The sequence below is a fragment of the Clupea harengus genome, chromosome 14, assembly GCF_900700415.2.
Source record: "Clupea harengus chromosome 14, Ch_v2.0.2, whole genome shotgun sequence".
NCBI classification, from domain to species: Eukaryota; Metazoa; Chordata; class Actinopteri; order Clupeiformes; family Clupeidae; genus Clupea; species Clupea harengus.
Window position 1 is genome coordinate 25768993 of NC_045165.1, and position 20617 is coordinate 25789609.

At 44.4% G+C, this 20617-nt stretch overlaps 1 protein-coding gene across 3 annotated transcripts in view; it reads left to right on the forward strand.

The window, feature by feature from the left end:
- The first annotated feature begins 1698 nt into the window (after positions 1–1698).
- Positions 1699–20617, forward strand: part of ldlrap1b (low density lipoprotein receptor adaptor protein 1b) — a 41663-nt gene continuing 22744 nt past the window's right edge. Inside the window, exon 1 of one of the 3 annotated variants that reach the window (XM_031580924.2) lies at positions 1699–1986. In XM_031580924.2, coding sequence (XP_031436784.1) covers positions 1902–1986 — 85 coding nt within the window. In that variant the 5' untranslated portion in view covers positions 1699–1901. The remainder of the gene's footprint in view (positions 1987–20617) is intronic. The other 2 variants (XM_031580925.2, XM_012822446.3) reach the window with 2 other exon arrangements.

Below are 20617 nucleotides of genomic sequence, written 5' to 3' on the forward strand. Positions count from 1 at the left end.
CAACTGACTGCACCCATACAGAAACACTGATGACTGCTGTTTCTGTGTAGACGTGCCATGTGCAGTCACGGTTTTCCAGTTGTAAAGAAACATCATTAGCATAAAGCCCCCAATCAATAATTTACAGCTCCATCATATTTAGCATGTTGCTCACGTTCGCCATAGCAGTGCTTGCTGTAGTGGAAGACGGAAAACAGCAGGGACTGAAGGCAGAGTAAACATCAAAGAGTTCTGTTTCAAATGTGGTAGTTACACTAAGCTTCCAACTGATTCACTGGCTGGTTTCTTGTGTGCCCTCTCTCTCTCCCTCTATTTATCCCTCTTTCTCTCCCTCTCTCTCTCTCTCTCTCTCTCTCTCCCTCCCTCTCTGCCTGATCCCTGCTGCTTCGAACATGACATTCATCTTTGAGATCTATGGAGACAAAAGCTGCCTTTGTGTTGGGAGAAAGGGCTTCTGACAGAGATATAGAATTGGAAAGCAAAAAGACAGATTTGTAGGAAAACATGATGAGATCAGAGTGCCAGTGTCCTCTCTGTGGTGGAGAAATTGAAATGTTTATTTTATCCCCGCATACATAACCACGTCATGTGAATATTTACACTCTGCGTATCTCTGAGACACAGACCAGTACATACTGTATATGGAATTATGACACATACATGGAATGATGTACGTTCAAGGAGAGAGGAATATACACTGCGTGGACATCTTGCCAAGGGGAGCAAAGCAGGGACAAAGGAAATAAATGGGAGTGGTGGCTACTCAGTGGGGTCTTTGAACATCAAAAACATGTCTGATCAGAAAAATGTGCTGTGTGTTTCTGTAGCTGCTTGTGTTTGTGGGTACACGCAAGACTTCTGGATATCTTTCCAGTATCATTGTGATCAAGTTGGTATGTGGACATGCTGCATTTTCTGGATGCCAGGCTCTGTAATGAGTATCAGCAGGTGCTCCAGAGGTGTGTGTGTGTGTGTGTGTGTGTGTGTGTGTGTGTGTGTGTGTGTGTGTGTGTGTGTGTGTGTGTGTGTGTGTATGGATAGAGCACAAGGCTAAGATGCTTTAGTGGAAGCATATACTATCATTCACTGGTATTTCTCCTCCTTTGTCATAAATGAGGTGAGATGCTTTTAGAAGTAGGAACCTGTGTCTAAGTCTCAGCAAGCCCCCCGGGTCCTCCTGGGGTACCAGTCATGGCAGACGGTTGCGTGACCAGACGAATGAGCCTGTCATCCTGCTCCTCGGCTGGCTGATGTTCCAGACAGAAGATCTGTCACCTTGCACCTGGCTGTGGGGTCTGTTGGGAGTGCATCCAGAGGTGGTTCTAATCAATAGGCCTTCCGTTCAGACACACTGAACCTTCTTTCTCTCAGCATGTGTCTTAAGGACTGTATTTTCAGCATCAGGATTTTGTTCAGAATTGTATAAAAGTAAAAGCATATTCATGTTCTCTGGCACGTTTAACAAAGTAGGCTACGTAATGACAGACACTTTGTATTCAATATTGAGATTTCCTGACAGAACACTTCGGAGATAGATTTGACAACGATGCACAGGTTATGGCACACAGGCATTACAAGGACATTATTTTCACAGTAGAATTTAAGGGCAGCCTGCCTCGGCGCACCGCCTCCATTAGAAAAAACCCCCAGAAACACAGGAGATTCTCGCGCATGTGGTTACTCTGCGACGTCATGTGTATTACCCGGTCAATTTACATACGCATCACCGCCCACCGCTGGTGAGCATGAGCAGCCATCCACTCCAGCTGTCCTCTCAGACGGGGGAAAACAGGTTGGGCAAAAAGTTTGGGAGTGCGTGAAAACCTTGCTGAGTACTTCAAGCCGCAAAAACAAAATCCCGGAGCGCACAGGGCTCTGACCCCGTTCGTTGGATTAAAACTATGGATGCTTTGAAGTCGGCTGGGAGAGCCATTATTCGGAGCCCTAGTATTGCTAAGCAATCTTGGAGTTATGGCAAACACAAAAGTAAGTTTCGGTCTTTTCGCAATTAGACAGTTGAAGTATTTTTAGCATTGAGTCTTGATACTGTTATAAATGTAACGTTAGCCTTTTGTTATATGTTAACGTAAAGGGTTAAGGTTGTCTGCTTGTCCAAGGTAGCTATGTAGCTAGCTGGTTTATAGGCTGGCAGTGTAGCGGGCAGAGTCTTTGAAGTTGTACTTGACCTAAACTGTTGCGAAGGATGTCGAACTACAGTACAGCACCTATCTCAGCTCAAATGTAAGTGACGTTAGCTGTCATGGTAGCTACTGTAAGTTTATTATGTTTTGTACTAATAACAAGATGGGGTGGTCAAACTACTACGACGTGTAAAAGCTGTCTGGGCTTGGTAACAATATAGGTGTGGGATAGGTAGCCTTATGCTACGTTTTGGTTTATAGCCAATATCCCAGCTAGCCATATGTTCGAACCTGAACTTGTTGACTCTGCTCTCCAAATGTAAGTTAGTTTGGTAGTTATTTCCATCAGGCCAGGTAACACGTTAAAGTAAGTGATTTCGACTTGGGGGAAATCTTCTACTGTCAGACTACGTTTTCGGATCTGAATGAAGTTAAACACGCAGTTCACTCTAGAGATTCCTTCACGCCAACGTATCTGGCATGAAGCTAGGATAACCTTTAAGCAAGCTATCGATAGCTACGAGATGCCTCTATCCGCGCTTTATGCTTTCAGTTTTATCACTTAGCCTAGCTTATTTTATTACATTTGTGAAAGTATTGAGGGTCAGTAATGTCGTTATTCTAAGTGCATTTGAGTCTATTAGCTTACTTTGTAAAGGATAAACGTGTCTATGAATGGTTTACTGAGGACAATGGACAGCGTTTTCCAACTTCTCCTGTCTGCATTTTTTCAGTCTGCATGTTTCTCATAGATGACTGGCTTGCACGTCACGTTGAATTGTGTCAGGCTAACGTTAAATGGGGTTTATTTGCAGCTGGTAATCTTTATGTCTCAAGCTTAATCGTTTATTTAATTTGCATCAAAATATATCGCCACGTCACCCGTTCCAGTTTGCTATGTATTGTTGTCTTGAATGGTGGGCATTGCAAGTAGAATATGGGAAAGGGTTGGAGACGTTGATGGCAGTCCATGCCGGTTAAGATGTCTTTATCGTGCAGCAACTAAAGTTTGGTGACACCACAGAAAAGCTAGTACCTCATTCCCACTCACACTGAAAGCCATTTATCTACCGCTATTGTCACACTGAAAGCCATTTATCTACCAATGTTATGGTCTCGTGAGGGAATGGGAGCAAAACATGAAGTCGAACCGTTGACGTCAAAGTGCGCCGTAATGTGTGTGTGTTTTTCTTGTAAATTAAACGACATGACTGAACTGTGATGAAACATATAAACACTGGTGTTGTTATTGACAAATTACCTTTTTAATTATTTTTTTGTTGCATTTTATGGGTTAAAAAAGTGTCTCCTACAGTAAAAGGAGGCTTGTTTCAACAACACCACTGCACTTCCTCTTTTGGCTTAACACACAACGTCATCACCCCAGGTCTATGGGAAATGTAGGTAACCAATCTAGTAACAGAACCGTGAATGTAAACACATAAGAACGTGGGCAAGATCTCTGTTAATTTGATTAGGCCTAGATATTAGTCCTGGATGCAAGGCTGCATACCACAAGCCAATTGTTTCTTATCTAAGTTGGCTCTGTATCAGTTTATTAGAAAGAGGAGCATCTGTATTTTTTATGTTATTGAAAATTTGACCTTCGGGATTTCTAAATACCCTGGTATACCATAATACTTACCAAGCTTGCAGAAGTTCGTACTCTGTAGCATCACGTTAAATTCAGTCAAGTGGGAATACACAACACTGAGACTGAGTGGGTATGTGGGTATATTGTTCTCTATCCATTGTTTTTACCTGATCCATGAATGGGTTTTGTATGTGAAAGAGGCTTAGGTGATGCACTTTTGGATGCTGTGACTGGCAGGCAGCGAATAAAGACTCCTGTGGAGAGAATATCATCCTTGTATAGTTCTAGATTAATCGTTGCACTCCCTCGCATTCATTTGACAATAGTAAATTAGTTACCGCAAAAGCACACACCTTGAGTACACCACCAATAAACTGTTTATGTCTCCTGCTTTATAATTTATGAGGCGTCCTGAGTGCAGTGACCATGCGGAAGCGACGTCCTGACCTCATGATAGCTGTTGGCATCTTGCTGCTCACCAAAGCTCCTGCTGGGGCTTTGATCTCCGGACGGGCTGTTTAGCAGTGCGAACAGCGGGAGCTGGCCATGCGCAGTCACCCGACTCGGCTGCACCACCTCTTGCTGCTGTAGTGTGGCTTTTCAAAGAGCAGATTAGCTGCTTGGTAACCTTATTGTTTGGTTTCACTAGAGACCCCCCCCTTTTCCCCGCGTGCCATCCTCTGACAGAGCTATGCTTTTGGGGCCAGCGTGTTGCCACGTGCTTGTTTTCCTCTTCGCTTTTCATTTCAGTCCCCTAGCAAGCACACTGGGGCCACTGGCACGAGCTGGCATTAACACCGTCTCGAACTAAGTGTGCATGGCCAGTGTACGGCACTGATAACACTTATAACCATGGCAACAGGACATGGGAAGGCTTTCACTGTGTGGCTTAATGGCTGACACCAACTCCCATCTTCCGTTGCTATGGCTTTGACCTCACGTTAGCCCCTTCTCTCTTCTCTGCTTTAAATACCTTTCCCTCTCTTCATGTCTGTCATTTGTGTGTGCATGTGTGAGAGCGTAAGACGGACAGAGAGAAAGAGATGGATTGGTGACAGAGAATGACAGAGGGTTTTCCCAGTATCTTTGTCCTTGCACATGGCTTCTAGTTGAACCATTAGTAGCAGGTTCTGGTGAAGAATTGTTTGAACTTGTAGCTAACAATGGATGAAAAGCCTACGGTTGCTTAGCACCATCTGGGTGTTTTTTTTTTGCGACCGACCTGAATGTTTTACTCATGTGTCATTCTCTCTCTGTGGTTTGTTCACCAGAGTGGGTTTCGCTCTGATTTTGGGTGTGTCTGGGAGGGCATCTGTTGTAACAGTAGTTACACCATGTTGTTCCTTGTCTCCAGTGTGCTTGTTACCTTAGGCACAATGGGGAAACATCCAGATTGCTGAAAGAGGTGGGTTGTCTTAGATTTACCCCCTGAGACGGTGTTATTTTTAACCCTCTCTTGGCCTTGTTCGTTGCTGATCATAAGAACACTAATCAAAGCTAAGAGTGTTGTGTCTGCATGGGGAAACTCTGCACTACAAAATAGTTATGCTTTATCTCCTTGTGAAAATCCAGGGGCTTTTCTCTCTTAATCTGAATCTGAAAAATGGAGGGAACACAGCAGCAGGTGGTCTAAGATGTGAATATTTATTTGAGGCAGTTGTCTGTGCTGAAGAACTGGAAGGGGTTGTGACTAAAAATATTGTAGTACATTTTATCAAATGTTTTGAAGTGGTTTGTGGGTTAGCTTTAAGGATAGGCTCAACCTCAGCCTCAACCTGAAAGAAAAGAGCCTGTTGGAATGAAGCAAACAGTAAAAGCTATAAAACTGTGACTAAAACAAACTGTAAGCTTCTGTCTACTTTGAAACTGGAACATGCTGAAACTTTACTCAATCTACAAAGGACTTTTGCATTGCATTGTCGTAACAGGCATTCATTTTGCCTAGAGCTTGATTTGCAAATGGTAATAAACCCAGTCCATGTTGCCAATTAGTTGTTTTATAAACATGCTGATCGTAATCAGAGTTTGCTCTTAACAAAGGCTTTGACTTAGCCATAGTTCACAATTAGAATGATCAGAATCTGTTGCCGAACCTGATGGGTGAGGACAACCCCTTTTGGGGTCTAAGGTTTTAGAGAAAACCAGTTTGGGCACTTCATCTCTAAGTTCCTTTTTGACGTTCTTTCTGGCAAGAGTGACACCCCTGCTTTTGTATAGTAACCAGTTGACTGTGACCGGACTGGACCAGTTCACATGCAAAAGCCTTCAAGGCATTCTGGTGGTAATGTCTTTTCGCCAGAGGTTTCTTAGAATACGTCATGCAACACTGACCTCAGAATAAAAGGTAAATTTACTGTTTTGCATTTTATAATTTTATAACCCTGTGTGGGTTAGCTGGTACCAGTGTGCTTTTCCACCAGAAGATCATGTCTCTGCTTAAAGTCATCCTCCAGGCCCAGCCCATGGCCCAGCCGCCAGGCTGTAATGGAGATTGCTTCCTCCCAGGCCCTTTTATGGGGCTGTAAAGCGTTGGGAGATTTACTGCCACATGGCATCTTCTCTATCTCACCCAGGCTGGTCCTGGGTCTTCACCCTGAGCCCTGAGCCCTGAGCCCTGCTATGATGCCACTGCTGACTCAAAATACCTGCGTTCATGATAAAGGCATGTTGTTTCTGTAGCCTTGTGGAATGTGAGAGAAGTTGCTACACAGCTGTTGTTACAGCACACTGTAGTTATTCCCTAGGGAACCATTTGTTTCTGTTTGCTCTCAAAGTTTTCCTCAGGGGCGTCTGTGCTCAGTCTGATGGTCATCTGTGACACCTGTGAGTGTGACCCCTGATCACTGTCCTCAGATATTGCGCGATACAATTGTGCAGAGTGAGTCTGCACTTCTACCTTAAGCTATTTACAGCAAAGCCCAACGCCACAAATCCCATTAGCCTTGGTTTATTTACGCAGCCTCCTGCTCATACTGTACCTGCCCAGAGTCTCTGATATATATGGGCCTGACTGTCATCCCATCTCTTTTTGCACGGTCTCTCTCTCTCTCTTTCTTTCTTTCTTTCTTTCTTTCTCTCTCTCTCTCTCTCTCTCTCTTTCTTTCTTTCTTTCTTTCTTTCTTTCTTTCTTTCTTCCTCTCTCTCTCTCTTTCTTTCTTTCTTTCTTTCTTTCTTTCTTTCTTTCTCTTTCTCTCTCTCTCTCTCTCTCTCTCTCTCTCTCTCTCTCTCTCTCTCTCTCTGCACTATCTCTGGCCATCTTTCTGCCTTTGGCTGGTTATTCTCCTAATCTTTTGGTCCTTTCAAACCCCCTTTCTCTGGTTTGTGATCAATGTCTAGTTACCTTTCACATACCATCTTCATCATCTCCACATTTTCCATCCTGTTTTTCCATAGTTGAATAGGTTGTTGATATTCAGCGGAATATTCTCTTCAGATCTGTGTTGGTGAAAATGTGAACTTGTGTGAACTTTGAAACGAATACCGTATTTTCCGGACTATAAGCCGCTACTTTTTTCCCACGCTTTGAACCTCGCGGCTTAAACAACGATGCGGCTAATTTATGGATTATGATACCTGTGACTGTATACGGTGGCTTTGTGTTTACGGTGGCTTTGTGGAGCTAGGATGCTAGCATGGATGCAGCCGCATGGATGCTTAGCTCCACGCGATTTCTCAGTATCTCTCAATAACTTAACTAATGTCAAAATAACCACAGTCTACCAGCGTAGACAGAACACAACTCAAAACACTTTAGAAAATAAAATAAAAGTTTACAACAATACAAATCCAGTCTTCAAGTTCTTTAGCTCACTGGTTTCAAACTAGCGTCTGTCTTCAATCTAACGTTCTAGCTTCTGATTGACTCTTGCGACTGTGCGCTCTTAAAGCAACAGTGCACTTATCTAACTGGCAAAACTAACTATTGTATTAGTTTTGATATTCATTTTAGCCTGTGTAAAGTTAATTTGTTTCAATGTTGCGGTAGGCACCTGCGGCTTATAGACATGTGCGGCTTATTTATGTTAAAAATAATTATTTTTAAAAAATTCAGTGCGTGAGGCTTATATTCAGGTGCGCTCAATAGTCCGGAAATTACGGTACACTGCGATTTCCCTTCTCTACTCGTTTAGTGAGATTCAGTTGATAATATTTTATAGAAAACATTTAAAATCAGATAGTAGCTGAGATTTTACCCTTTAAAAAGCAGATGTATACCAAATTATTGTGCAAGAGATTCAAATACAGATGGCTGTTTCACACCCAGCAGAATTCAGGAAGTGCTCGTCAGCAGCTAATACTGCTTGCCCAAGGTTAAACTCCCCTACACTCGTTCCCACTGGGGTTACATCTGAACAACCCTGTAATCACGTTTGGTCTCTGTGGAAGACTGCAAAGGACGTGGGCATTGAGCTGAATCTCATGAATGGATCTCACAAGGGGCGTCACGGGTTCTTCATCCCTTTATGAGTACTTTCAAACGTCTGAAGAACGAGGTTCAACTAAACCTTCTCCGTCTATGTCGTTTGTCTTCTGATCTGCACGTCACAGTCCACTTCACTGCTTTCACTCCCTCAGCAGCTTCTGATCAGTAGCGAGCGGTGCGTTGTCTTAGTGTGGGGACGTAGTGCCTGGCGATAAGAGTCTTATCTGAGCTTAATCCCTTTCCTCATTGAGTTGTGATTGTTCTGTAGGCTTGCCAGATCAGGACCTGATACTGATGTAAAGTTACGCAATAATTCAGCCTGTTGGGGTGGTGTTAAAGCAGGCTAAGTTATGTAAACAATGCACGTGATGACCGTGTTCTGCCTGCTCATCTTACTGATTACACACGCAGCCCTTTCATAGTGTCACATGTAGCTTTTACACTATTGGGTATTGCTATGTAATCTTGCAGAGGAATCAAAGTAAGGGAAGCGGGAGGTGATTTAATGGATCCAATGGGTTTTCTTACCAAGTCATTTTGGGGTGAGAGTAGGGGGCCTTGTCAGACCACCCAGAAGTATTCTGTCAGACAACACTCTCTGCAGCACATGAGGCTGAGAAAAAGAGCTGTTCTTTCAGGCTGGTGCTTAAATGATAAAGGAACTGAACAACAGATAACAGTTTACTTCCCAAGGTGCAGATAACAATGCCATAATTATCTTCCCTAATGAATCTTCACTGATGTCGTGACTGGTGTAGATATTTCATAATTAGTGTTATTCAGCCTGTCTTTGCGGAAACTCCAACCTTAAAGCAGCTATTTTTACCTGTGTTCTTGTAAGAAATCTTAGAATTACAACGATACACTTTGGAAGAGAATCCAGTGTGTTTGAGTGTTTCCTGTGAAATCTGGGCATATTCTGTTTAAATCTTTTGCCTATTTAAAAAAAAAAAATTCTGATAAACAAATAATACCTGAAGCCAGAAACCACAGTGATAATCCAAGGAAGCACAGAAATACCATGAAACAGGATATTTTAACCATTAGATCTTAATGGCAGGTGTGAATTTTTTTGTATTGAGTGTTGCATCTTTCAACAAGGCCTTTGCTAGACTTAGTACCGTAATTTCCGGACTATTGAGCGCACCTGAATATAAGCCTCACCCACTGAATTTAAAAAAAAATATTATTTTTAACATAAATAAGCCGCACATGTCTATAAGCCGCAGGTGCCTACCGGTACATTGAAACAAATTAACTTTACACAGGCTAAAATTAATATCAAAAGTAATACAATAGTGATGCATATTATTAGTTTTGCCAGTTACGATAAGTGCACTGTTGCTTTAAGAGAGCACAGTTGCAAGAGTCAATCAGAAGCTAGAACGTTAGATTGAAGACAGCGAGATAGAAGAAAGACGCTAGTTTGAAACCAGTGAGCTAAAGAACTTGAAAAGACTGGATTTGTATTGTTGTAAACTGTTTTGAGTTGTGTTCTGTCTACGCCGGTATACTGTGGTTATTTTGACATTAGTTAAGTTATTGAGATACTGAGAAATCGCGGGGAGCTAAGCATCCATGCGGCTGCATCCATGCTAGCATCCTAGCTCCACAAAGCCACCGTATACAGTCACAGGTATCATAATCCATAAATTAGCTGCGTCGTTGTTTAAGCCGCGAGGTTCAAAGCGTGGGAAAAAAGTAGCGGTTTATAGTCCGAAAATTACGGGTATATAGTATTAAACTGAAATGTGAAGGTAAATTCAACATTATTCAAGTTTTTGGTTTTACTTTGGTCAACTAAAGTCAAAGATGAGACCTCAGCTGGATGAATGATTATGCACATGACACAGCCTGTAATTATTGTTATTGTGCAAGATAGAAGATTAGAAGATGCATGTGTGGTTTTACGCCATCCTTAGGTTATGTTGGTGTGCCGTAGCCCAACTGATTCAATTAAACTGGGCCCGACCTCATTTTTTTTCACATTATTTGATCTGCAGACTTGCTGACTAACTTTCTGTTGCGACTGAGCAGGGCAGGAATTTCACCAAAGGCATAACGGGCGTCTCTTAGTACTAGCCAAAAGGGGCTATGAAGACTATACTCTTCTAATAGGTTCTCTTTGCTACAATTCTTTTAAAGTAAAAACGAATTGTTTGGTTACGGCAAATTACCATATTTTTAAGGATGGCCTGTTGACGGTGGAGGGGGGAGTAGAAACAGACAGGGAAAGAGCACAACAGGGGGCTGTGATGGTTGCCATGGAGTGATCAGTGCATGGTAGGGCAAGGTACTGTATCAAGAATGTGCTCCATGTCTCTGTGCCAGTCTTCTCTGATTCCTCCATTTCCATCGCCACGGTGCACTTCTTTCAGCTCCCTTGCTTGTTATCTCCTCCTCCTACGGATACATTCGGTGTCTTTTCCAGCACCAGTGAGCGTGATGTTGCTGGTGTTGCTGCTTGTTCACTATGGGTTTTATGGGTGAGCAGATTTAATAGGCTTGTGGCTATTTCAGGAATCTTTGTGAGCTTGAGAGAAAGAAACTATAGTGGAGTAAGCAGCTGATTTATTACCAAATGAAGATTGAGTGTCTGTGTTCTTCTGGTTTTCTTTGTATTTCTGTGGACTGAGATCCTGCTTGTCGCCTTTACTGCAAATTCTCGGAACTGTAATTGGTCTCGAATGTTTGCTGAAGGGCCATGTCTTGTGCCCATCTGATCTAGAAGACAATGCACCTTCACAGGGTGGGAAGAGGAGAGCAGCATGTTTCCTTGATGGCTCCTTGTCATTAGCCTGGTACTATCACACACATACACTTCCTGGATCCCAGTGAAAACTGAGTTGGGATCAATCAGCGACTGGAGCCAGACCACCTTGTGTAATTTTCAGTGAATCCATTCCTAATTCTAGAACTTTAACACATCAGAGCAGAATTGCTCCGAAAAAAATCCAGAACTAAATATCGTTAACTTTCATTAAAAGCAGTGAAGGACCGTGGGTTTTATTTATTAGGATTTACTGTTTTTTGGTGGCAGGAAAAGTTGTTTGGGCAGTCATCCCTGGAGAAATATTTGTACTGTTATAGTGTGTAAATGCACAATTTTCTAGCATTTCCAGACAAACGGGCCTCAGAAATGCCTAGTTTACTGTTGCTAGCTAGAGCTGTTTTGAAGCTTTAGCCTATTACTTACATATCTCACCAATGCTCAACAGCCTACAACTAAACAAAATTATTACCGGACTATGAGATGAGATCCCACAAATCAGTTGGTCAGCATCAGAAAAACAGACCTGCCCCAGCTTAGTGAATTACTTCTCTTTTTACAGGTTGCTAACATAATATCAAACAAACCCAGAGCGTCTATATTACATGCGCCTCCATTTTCTATTCACTGACACTACTGAGAACGTGGTGTCGACTTTGAAGGAGCTCCGACTGAAGCTTCTCAGAGAATGAGATTTGATTGACGTCCCCCCATGTCCTGTGCCCCTGGTGGTTACAGAGGTTTATGTGTGTGAGCGACAGGGCCATCGAGAAAGAGCCGCACCATTTTTCTTTGTTAAAATCTGGCTTGTGTAGCCTATTTTAAACATGGTAGTTACTTATATTTAGTGTAAAACGGCATTGAATACATCTATATTTTGTATATACCACCCAGCCGGCTTAGGAGAGCCCGGGAGCTAGCTCTGTCGACCCACTGGAGGCTGCCTGCAGAAAGGAGGGACATGCCAAAGGTCAGCCATTAAAAGTCCCAGTGTGGCTTTTGTGACCTTCAGCTTACCAGGAAAATAACTTTCAGCTCCTCTGCCAATTGGAAGTGAATTGCATGCTGTACATAGGCTTCAGATAGGAGTTGTCTTGTGTGTGCACTAGAGTAGGAGTATGCACATGCTTTTGGACTGCTTTTATAGCTGCCATTTTTTGTCAAGGGCATCACAAGGATGCCGGATGTAGCGGAGATTGGTGTCAGCATTGGAGCATTGGCAGGTGCAGCACCAACAATACGGTCAGTCAGGGTGAATCTTCCTGAGCTTGTTTAAATCCAGAGTGAGTTTTAAAGAGAAGGTTTAATGACTGCTAATTGTCCTTTAGTGGTCAAATGTTCCGGTTTCATTCTGTCTAATCTTCCCTGAGTCACAGTCCCTGTAACAGGAAGTATCCCCCCTCTTGTGACACGGGACCCTTGAGAGTAGGGCAGGAGTAGTCTGGAAACATGGCCCTACGCCACTGATCGCCCCGCCCCGCCCCAACAGGATGTGTGACATCACGGCAGGGCACCCCCATGACATCTGGCATGGGTAGCTGGTGTACAGGATGTCGTCTGTTGTAATGTTACAAATGACTGGCTGAATGACCAGTGATGACTGTGATATTAAGCTATTCTTATGGATCTAGACGTGTGTGTGTGTGTGTGTGTGTATATTTGTGTGTTTGTACAGTATGTGTTAGTTGTGAGCTGTTATAAATGGCTTGTTGGTTCTCAAAGGTGGCATGTTTGACAGAGACTTTTGGTTTGCTGCTGTATGTAGCCAGTGTGGATGCCTGTTATACTCCTGGAGTGACTGCAGATCTCTACTTTGGATTCTTTATGACCTAAGGACTGTGGAACCATCCAGAGAATGTGGTGTTGTCATGTGTGTGTGTGTGTGTCTGTGTGCATAATGTGGTGTTGTCATGTGTGCTAAAGAGGGTTTGGTGTGCCACTCTGGAATGCAAGACTTACCAGATGATGGTGGATGGTGGCAATGATTGATAAATGACGAATCAACCAGTTAATCAAGACAGGCTTCTGTGTGTGTGTGTGTGTGTGTGTGTGTGTGTGTGTGTGTGTGTGTGTGTGTGTGTGTGGGGGGGGGGTGGGGGGGGGGGGGGTCTTGACTGCCATCACACGAGTGATTCAAAGTTTCCATAGGCCACAGATGGAGTTGTACCCTGTGCAGTGCAGACACCTTGGCTTTGACATTTACAAACAAAAAATCTCATGTACAGCTTTCCACTTTCCACTTCTGATATTGCCTACTCACTCTTCCGTAATCTCTGCAGTTTAGCCTGGATTAATACCTGATCTTTACTAGTTTCCACAGGGATTTAAAAAGCCCCCTTCTGAACGTGGTGCGACACAAAAGGCGTTTTAAATGGAGGTGTCTGATTCGCAAAGCTACTCTTTAATTCACTGAGTGGAATTTTCTTTGATCTTTCTTTAAGGGAAGTTTTTAGTCTCTTGATTTGGGACACGCATCTGGGTCTTTGGATCTTCGACATATACTTCACTGCTGGGAGTGTGTACATGTCTGTTGGTGTGATGCAGGGTTTAAACAGAGCAATGGGGTGGGTCTACTGTCACTTACCTGTCAAGACTCCATAAAACATCTAGTTTGTTTAGGGAAGTAGTCCTAAATAAATTGTGTGTGTGTGTGTGTGTGTGTGTGTGTGTGTGTGTGTGTGTGTGTGTGTGTGTGTGTGTGTGTGTGTGTGTGTGTGTGTGTGTGTGTGTGTGTGTGTGTGTGTGTGTGTGTTATCAGTGTTCAGGAGTGAAGTGATGTGGTGTGGAAGCTTGGAATCTGAATCAGATCTCAACAGATGTCATTTCCCTCCTGCTCTTTGCTCTCCTTTACTTTTTTCTATCCTTCGCATCGTTCTCTCAATGTCCTCTGTAAAAGGTCAAAGCTCTGCATTTGAACTCGCTTTCTCTCTTTCTCTACTGCCTTTCTTCATTCTCTCTTGCCTCTCGGTGCCTTTTTCCCCTTTCCCCCCTGTAAAGGCTTCAAAGGTGTTCTTTGTCCCCCATCAAGGTTTGGCAGTCAATCAGAGCCCCATCTACTGCCTACTCCTGTCTCTGGCATCTGTTTTCCCCCTCTCCTTTCTACTTACTTTTCTCTCCATTCTCCCTCTCTCATCTCAGTTTGTCTTGACTTGTCTCTGAAGTGGGATTCAGTCATCCAGCTGCTGAAGGCCCTTCTGCTCCACTTCCAACTTATGTTGGTCTGTCTGATTATCGCTTTATTTGTTTATTTATTTTTTGAAACAGGTCAGGTGTGATGTGGTGGTAATCTGAGTGGATTTGCTGGGCTTTTAGTTGTAAGGCCATAAGCTGAAGGGACAGTGAGAGGGTTATGGTGGGACCTGGCTCGTCCCCTTAAATAATGTACAAAAGCTTCTCTGAGTGGGTTCACACACACACACACACACACACACTCACACACTCACTCACTCACACACGCGCGCGCACACACACGAGAGCGGTCAGGCCCTGCCATATAAGTACTTGAGTAATGAAACCAGAGGGGACAAACCAGTACTGACTGCCATGAGGAGGAGTAGAGGGCCTCACTGCGGTCTCCCTATGTCTTTCACTCCGAGGGAACTGTTGAATCCAATACACGTCTTGGTCTGTAGTACAGCTGTAGTGTGAAACTAATGGACAGAAAAGCTTGTGTTGTCAGTATGCGGTTCATCTGTCTTGACCTGTATATAGTGTCATCATTATTTCTGGAGATGGACAGAAGATGGTGAAGCAGTGAAGTAGAGGCAGAGAGAGAGACCCTCATGCTAACTATGCTAAAATAAGATGAAACCAAGAAGCCTGAGCTCAGGAAGTGTGAAATAAGGTCTGTCAATAAGTCTGGTTCCTCAGCAGAGAAAGCAGAGAAGAAGGACCAATCGGTGACATAGGAAAGGCGAAGAACTCGCACGCACTCTCCCTCGCACTCGCACTCGCACACACGCCTTCCCCACCCTGCACCACATTGCATTTCTTACTCGGAAATGAAGTGATCTTGTGCAGCTGTTTTAGTGTGTGTGTGTGTGTGTGTGTGTGTGTGTGTGTGTTTGCGTGTATACATTCGCAAGTAATTGATTCTTACGGCTGGCAGGCTCCTTTGAACTGTGCGCGTGTCTGTGTGTGTTTCCGGCAGCTGAACACACACTAGTCTAATGTGGGTTAATTTAATAAGGGGAGAATTGGCTGGGTCAATCATTTGTTTTGAATGTCCGTCCGTCCGTCCGTCCGTTCGAAGATGCAACCAATTTAAAGCATCCGTTTCCAGACACTGCCTGACTGATTGTGCCTGGGTCTCCATATCTCCTTGATCATAATAGAGAATGCTGATGGTGGACTCCCCACCTGGCATGTTAATCCACGAAGTGCAGTGAATCTAAAGAGTTTTTAGAGTATTAATTCAATTGTATGATTAACTGACTTGGGAAGCATTTCCCTCATTTGACTACTCCTAATTATACTGATTAATATGCATTGATGACCAAAGGTTAGGATCTGTGAAGGCCAATGTTGCAGTGTTGAGTCAGTGTTGCAGCATGTAGTTGAATGTAGCCAGAGGCAATGCTCATGTCATTGGAAGAAAAACAGTTTGATGACCAAGGACGTGTGTGTGTGTGTGTGTGTGTGTGTGTGTGTGTGTGTGTGTGTGTGTGGTGAAGCATCAGTAATGGCTGTAATATTTGTCTCACTGACATATCCTTTGGGACATCAGGATGTGAATAGAAGCATTCATGGGTGCATTTCCCACATTTTTGCAGCTAGATTACTCACTTACGCTTGGTTGGAATCAATAAGATTTCTCAGTCTAAACTCACAGGCACTTCTTCAATCTCAGAGATAAATGAATCATTTGAACACGCTGGCTCCAAGGTTTGTCAGTACATTGTGTGAGAACTGGGTCTCCAGTCCATGGCAATCTGCATGTGGTGCGGCTGCATGTCTGCATATAGTCATAGTCACCCACGCGCCTTCCGCTCTGGAGCAGGAGAGTACTGCACTTGTTTGTAGTAGCCTAATATGTGAGTTTGAAGTCTCTAAACTACTCATTATGTTTAATGCTCATCTTTGTTCTCTCATGGTTAGGGTATAGATTTGTGTTCTCTCTCTCTCTCTCTCTCTCTCTGCCGCTCCCTCCGGCACACAACAGGGCTTCTCCTGCCGCCTCCTCCATCTCAGTGACTGTGTGTGACTAAAGTGCAGTGAGTTGTTTGGAATGGCCCGCTGTGGACCCAGAGGGGCCGCCTCCCCCCTCTCCCCTCTCCAACTCTGCACTTGGGCTCTACTGCGCTGGGCTGTACTGAGCGCTGGTTGTGCTACTCACTGGGCCTGAGATAAATGAATCATTTGAACACCCTGGCTCCAAAGCTTGTCAGTACATTGTATGAGAAGTGGATCTACAGTCCATGGCAATCTGACTATATGCAGTGTTCATACACATATGCAGGGAGAGAGTCTGAAGTGGACATCTGCCACACTTTGATGGTTAGCCTTAGTCATTCTTGAGACGAGGGTCGTTGCATACTTTCATCTGCCCACAAGTATGTTTTGGGTTTGTAATATTGTGAATTAAGTTTGGTTTGCATGTTAAATAGTAGGATGTTATTATAATGTGTATATAATGCCTGACATGCACAAAACAGTGATAATAATGATTGCCTGTGTCTAATTTCAGTCTAATTTTAGTTTTGAAAAAAAAAAAAAAAAAGAGTTGCCACCCCCTCTTTTGTAAACAAAAAAGCGATTAAATACACTAAACCAAGGATGCATTACATGGGATTGTCCAACATATAGGAAATAAATGAGAATGAGAATACGCCTTGTATGTTTAGTCATGTCACCATTCCATAAGACTTCAAAAGAATCTGTGATTCACCTTTAAGCAGCACCTTTGTGTTTGATCGTCGTCCCATGTCCTGCCTGTCCAGTGGTGGCACAGCTGGTACTCTGCCAGTGTTATGGGCTCTGCCCTGTTGCTCTGGCTCCTCATCCTGCTGCTGCTGCTGCTGCTGCCGGCTCTGTTTGATCTGCCCTGGTCTGATCAGTGCTGATACTCACCTTCTTAAGCCTTCACATCATCAAAGGGATAGGCAACCTCACACGCACACATACACACATACATGCACATACACACACACACACACATACACACACACACACCATTGCTCTGTGCAATAGATCACATACACACACATTAACAAGTCAAGCTTAAGGGACACACAAGACACAAGCTCTGCAGTCGGAAACATTGAGGTCACGAAGACACCTGTTCCTCTCGCGTGACTGCATTGCTACTGGACCGTGATTTTTAACCTGTATATCGATGTGTGGATGTGTGGATGTGTGGATGTGTGGATGTGTGGATGTGTGGATGTGTGGATGTGTGGATGTGTGGATGTGTGTGACCAAGAGGTGTTTGATTAGCCCCAATTAGCCACGCTTGGCTTTGAAGTTCACACGGTGCACTCGAAAGCCTCGCGCCCGCCGTTGCAACAGCAGCTGTGTCCCTCCATCAGCTCGCCTTCCTCCCCTCATGCCTCTGGGCTGCGGCCCTGTTTGCACTGTCTGCTGTGGAGCGGCAGGAAAGCCTTTGAAGTGCCAGCACAGTGCCACCACTTAGGCCCTCACACATCACAGGCTGTCCCAAACCTGTGGCTGGAGGGGCTACTTGCACCGTTGCTAGATCTTCACCTGCTCACCACACTTCTGACGGTTCTGAAGAGCTACTACATTACATAGGGTAGAGGAACTGCAGAGGGTTTAAAGCTCTGCATGTCAGTGACTATTTAAAATCTGGTTGGTGGTTTTGCAAAGCCTTATTTAGTGTACACGCATTTAATTCTACCATGAGCACCAACTGAACTCCTAGTCAACCCACAGCGATTTAATTCAAACGCCTACGCTCTGGGGCTCTGCATGTGTGTGCATGTATGTGAGAAAGGAAAGGAGGGAGAGACACTGCAGTGGGAGTAGAGAGGGAGGGAATTTAATGCTCCAGATGCAGTGTCCTGGAAAGCAAGCCATGTCAAAACATATCACCGTTAGAGTTCCTCAGTGTGAATGACAGCTGTCAATCCACCATATTGTCTTCATGGAAAGCTTGAAGGAGTGTCTTGATAGTTCCTGAGTTTTCAGTGGAGTTTATGGAGAGTTTTCTTTTTCTTTCAATACTGTGTTCATCACAAAGCTCACAGCAAGGGCATTTGATCAGCTTCAAGTGATGCTTTGTGGTGGCTGAATCTTAATGAGTGTGATGAGTCTGTGACCAGAGATGAGCAAAGACATCAGTGTGCTGTGGAATAAGAAGTAGCCCTAGCTTAGCCTGCAGTTTGACCTCTGACGTTTAACGATTGGTGCGGAGACTAACGTCATATGCAGGTTGTGGCCCTGCCCTAGTTTTGCCCCTTTAGTGCGATGGACCTTGGATGGAATCCAAATACAGGTCGTTAGGGATGCCATGCTCATCCAGTCCGTTAAAAGCACCCCGTGCTAATTCCCTCAAAATGGGCCGGCTAAATGTGTGTGGGGGGCAGCAAGGCTGGAGAATGGTCAGGCCATTAGGGTTGGTGGTTGGAGACCAAGAGCTGTGTGTGTGTGTGTGTGTGTGTGTGTGTATGTCTGTGTGATGAGGAAATAGGATTGAACGGTCATTTTGGAGAGTAGTGGATTGTGTGGGTCAGGACGGTTCGGGACTGGCTGGCTCGTGATTGCAAGCATTAAGGATAACTCGATGTCCGCTCTGTGTGGGCAGGGCTCAGTGGTCTGGAGATTGGCCAGTTTGTTGTTCAGGTCATGATGAAGGTCTTTTAAGTGTGAGGAGGGTGTGTGTGTGTTGGGTGACATGGGGTCTGGGCATGGGCCAGGTCATTGTGCCGAGCTGATTGGATGATGGGATATGAGTAAGTGTGTGTGCAGTGGGCTGGAATATGAGCGGCCCAGTCAAGCAGCATCACAAGGAAAACCACAAGTGCCAATTACTGCTGAACACACCATTTTATATCTGGCACTGAGTCAATGTTCTTTCTCTCTCTCTCTCACATCCTCTTTTCATCTTTCCTTCCTCTCCCACCCTCTCTTTCTCTTTCTCATGCTTACTGTTTTGGCCAACTCATTCTCACTCCTGTTAGCGGGGACACATTTTAAGGTGCATTGATATTTCTTGTAAACAGAATGGGTATATGAGCTGTAAAATGCCGTTGTGCTTTCAGGACACCGCTTCAGTCTGCTTTTGATTATCCTTCAGCTGGATGGGATCTGGAAGCCTGCTGTTGGGTTTGTCGTTCTTTAGCTGCAGAAGTCTGACGTGGCCAACCCCCCCATATTTCACTGCGTTCTCTGTGGTCTGGCCATTCATGCCAGGGATTCATTTTGGGTAGGAAGGACGTCATGAGTCGGGTGTCATTTTAAATGTATTTATAAAAGCGTTGGTTTAAACTCTCCCACTGGTTTGCAGAAATCTGGCAGACCGTACTCTTTTCAGCTAAGAGATGCCAGACCATAATCTCAGTGAAACCTGAGCTGAGATATTGCCTAGCAACAACAGTCAACCAGAAGCAGTGAAGGGGGGTGTACAGGAGAAATCTTGAAATGGGCTAAAATGCCTGAAGTTACCATTATCCTTTTAGGGCAGTGGTGTTCATTCTAACCTCTGAATCCATGATTGAAGCATTCCTGTGCCTGATAATCTTCACAACCCTGGTGATGGTCCGATCTGGCTGGCTCTCTGCTGCTGCCCCAGTGAAAATTGTTTCAAATTCGAGTTAGTGCTGGAATTCAGAGAGATAACTGATAGCCCTGCTATCTGGTTCTGGTTTCCCCCTCCAATCAGCCAGAGGGCTGCGGACTCCTCTGCTTGTGGTCTGTCGGTCTGAGCTCCCCAGGGTCACTAGATTCGCACAGAACATGCAGGCCAGGCCAGGAAACCACTAAAGCACGGAAACACTACTTGACCAAAGGGCTTCTTCCTGTGCCTTCAAAAGAGTTGGTCTTCACTGGTGCTGCCTTTGAAATGATCATGGTAATGGCACACATTCATCTCAAAATAGCTCCCTTTAAGTGAGGTAATGTGTTTGGTGTTTTTACTGTTGCTGTTATCTTCAGTCCCATCATATCCAAGGCTTTTTATAGAGGTTTAGTAAGGTCCGGTCACATTTCTGCCCTACCGATTCAAAGAGCCGGATGATTCGGTTCATTAGTTCCATCTCCTCGTTTTAAGAATTGTGTAGCCTAATTAATAGCCCATTCCATCATCAAAGACCTCTAGAAAGGGCCTGTCCTTGAAATTGAAACGGCCTGCCAGACGGTTGAATTATGGACGGAAGCTGCAGGTGTCCAGGGAAGAAGATGACCCTTAAGTGACCCCTGCAGCTCAGCTGGGAAGCTCGTTAGCTGCTGCTTTCCTGGGAAAGTGACCACTCTCGGGTGGGATTTAACAGTCACCAGGAACAAGGACTGGAAGGATGTTTTCACGCCTCTTTCATTCGTTTAAATCGAACTCTGGTGGATTTTCTCCCTTGGTTTGGGCAGATGTGAACACAGATCACAGCTGTCAAGCGTAGACCAAAACCACCGCGCAGAAACCCTTGAGAGGAGGTGGTCTGGGTCAGGTCCCTCTGGAGCGCCGAGACCCTTGAGAGGAGGTGGTCAGGGAATGTAAAATATGCTTCATGCTCCAACTC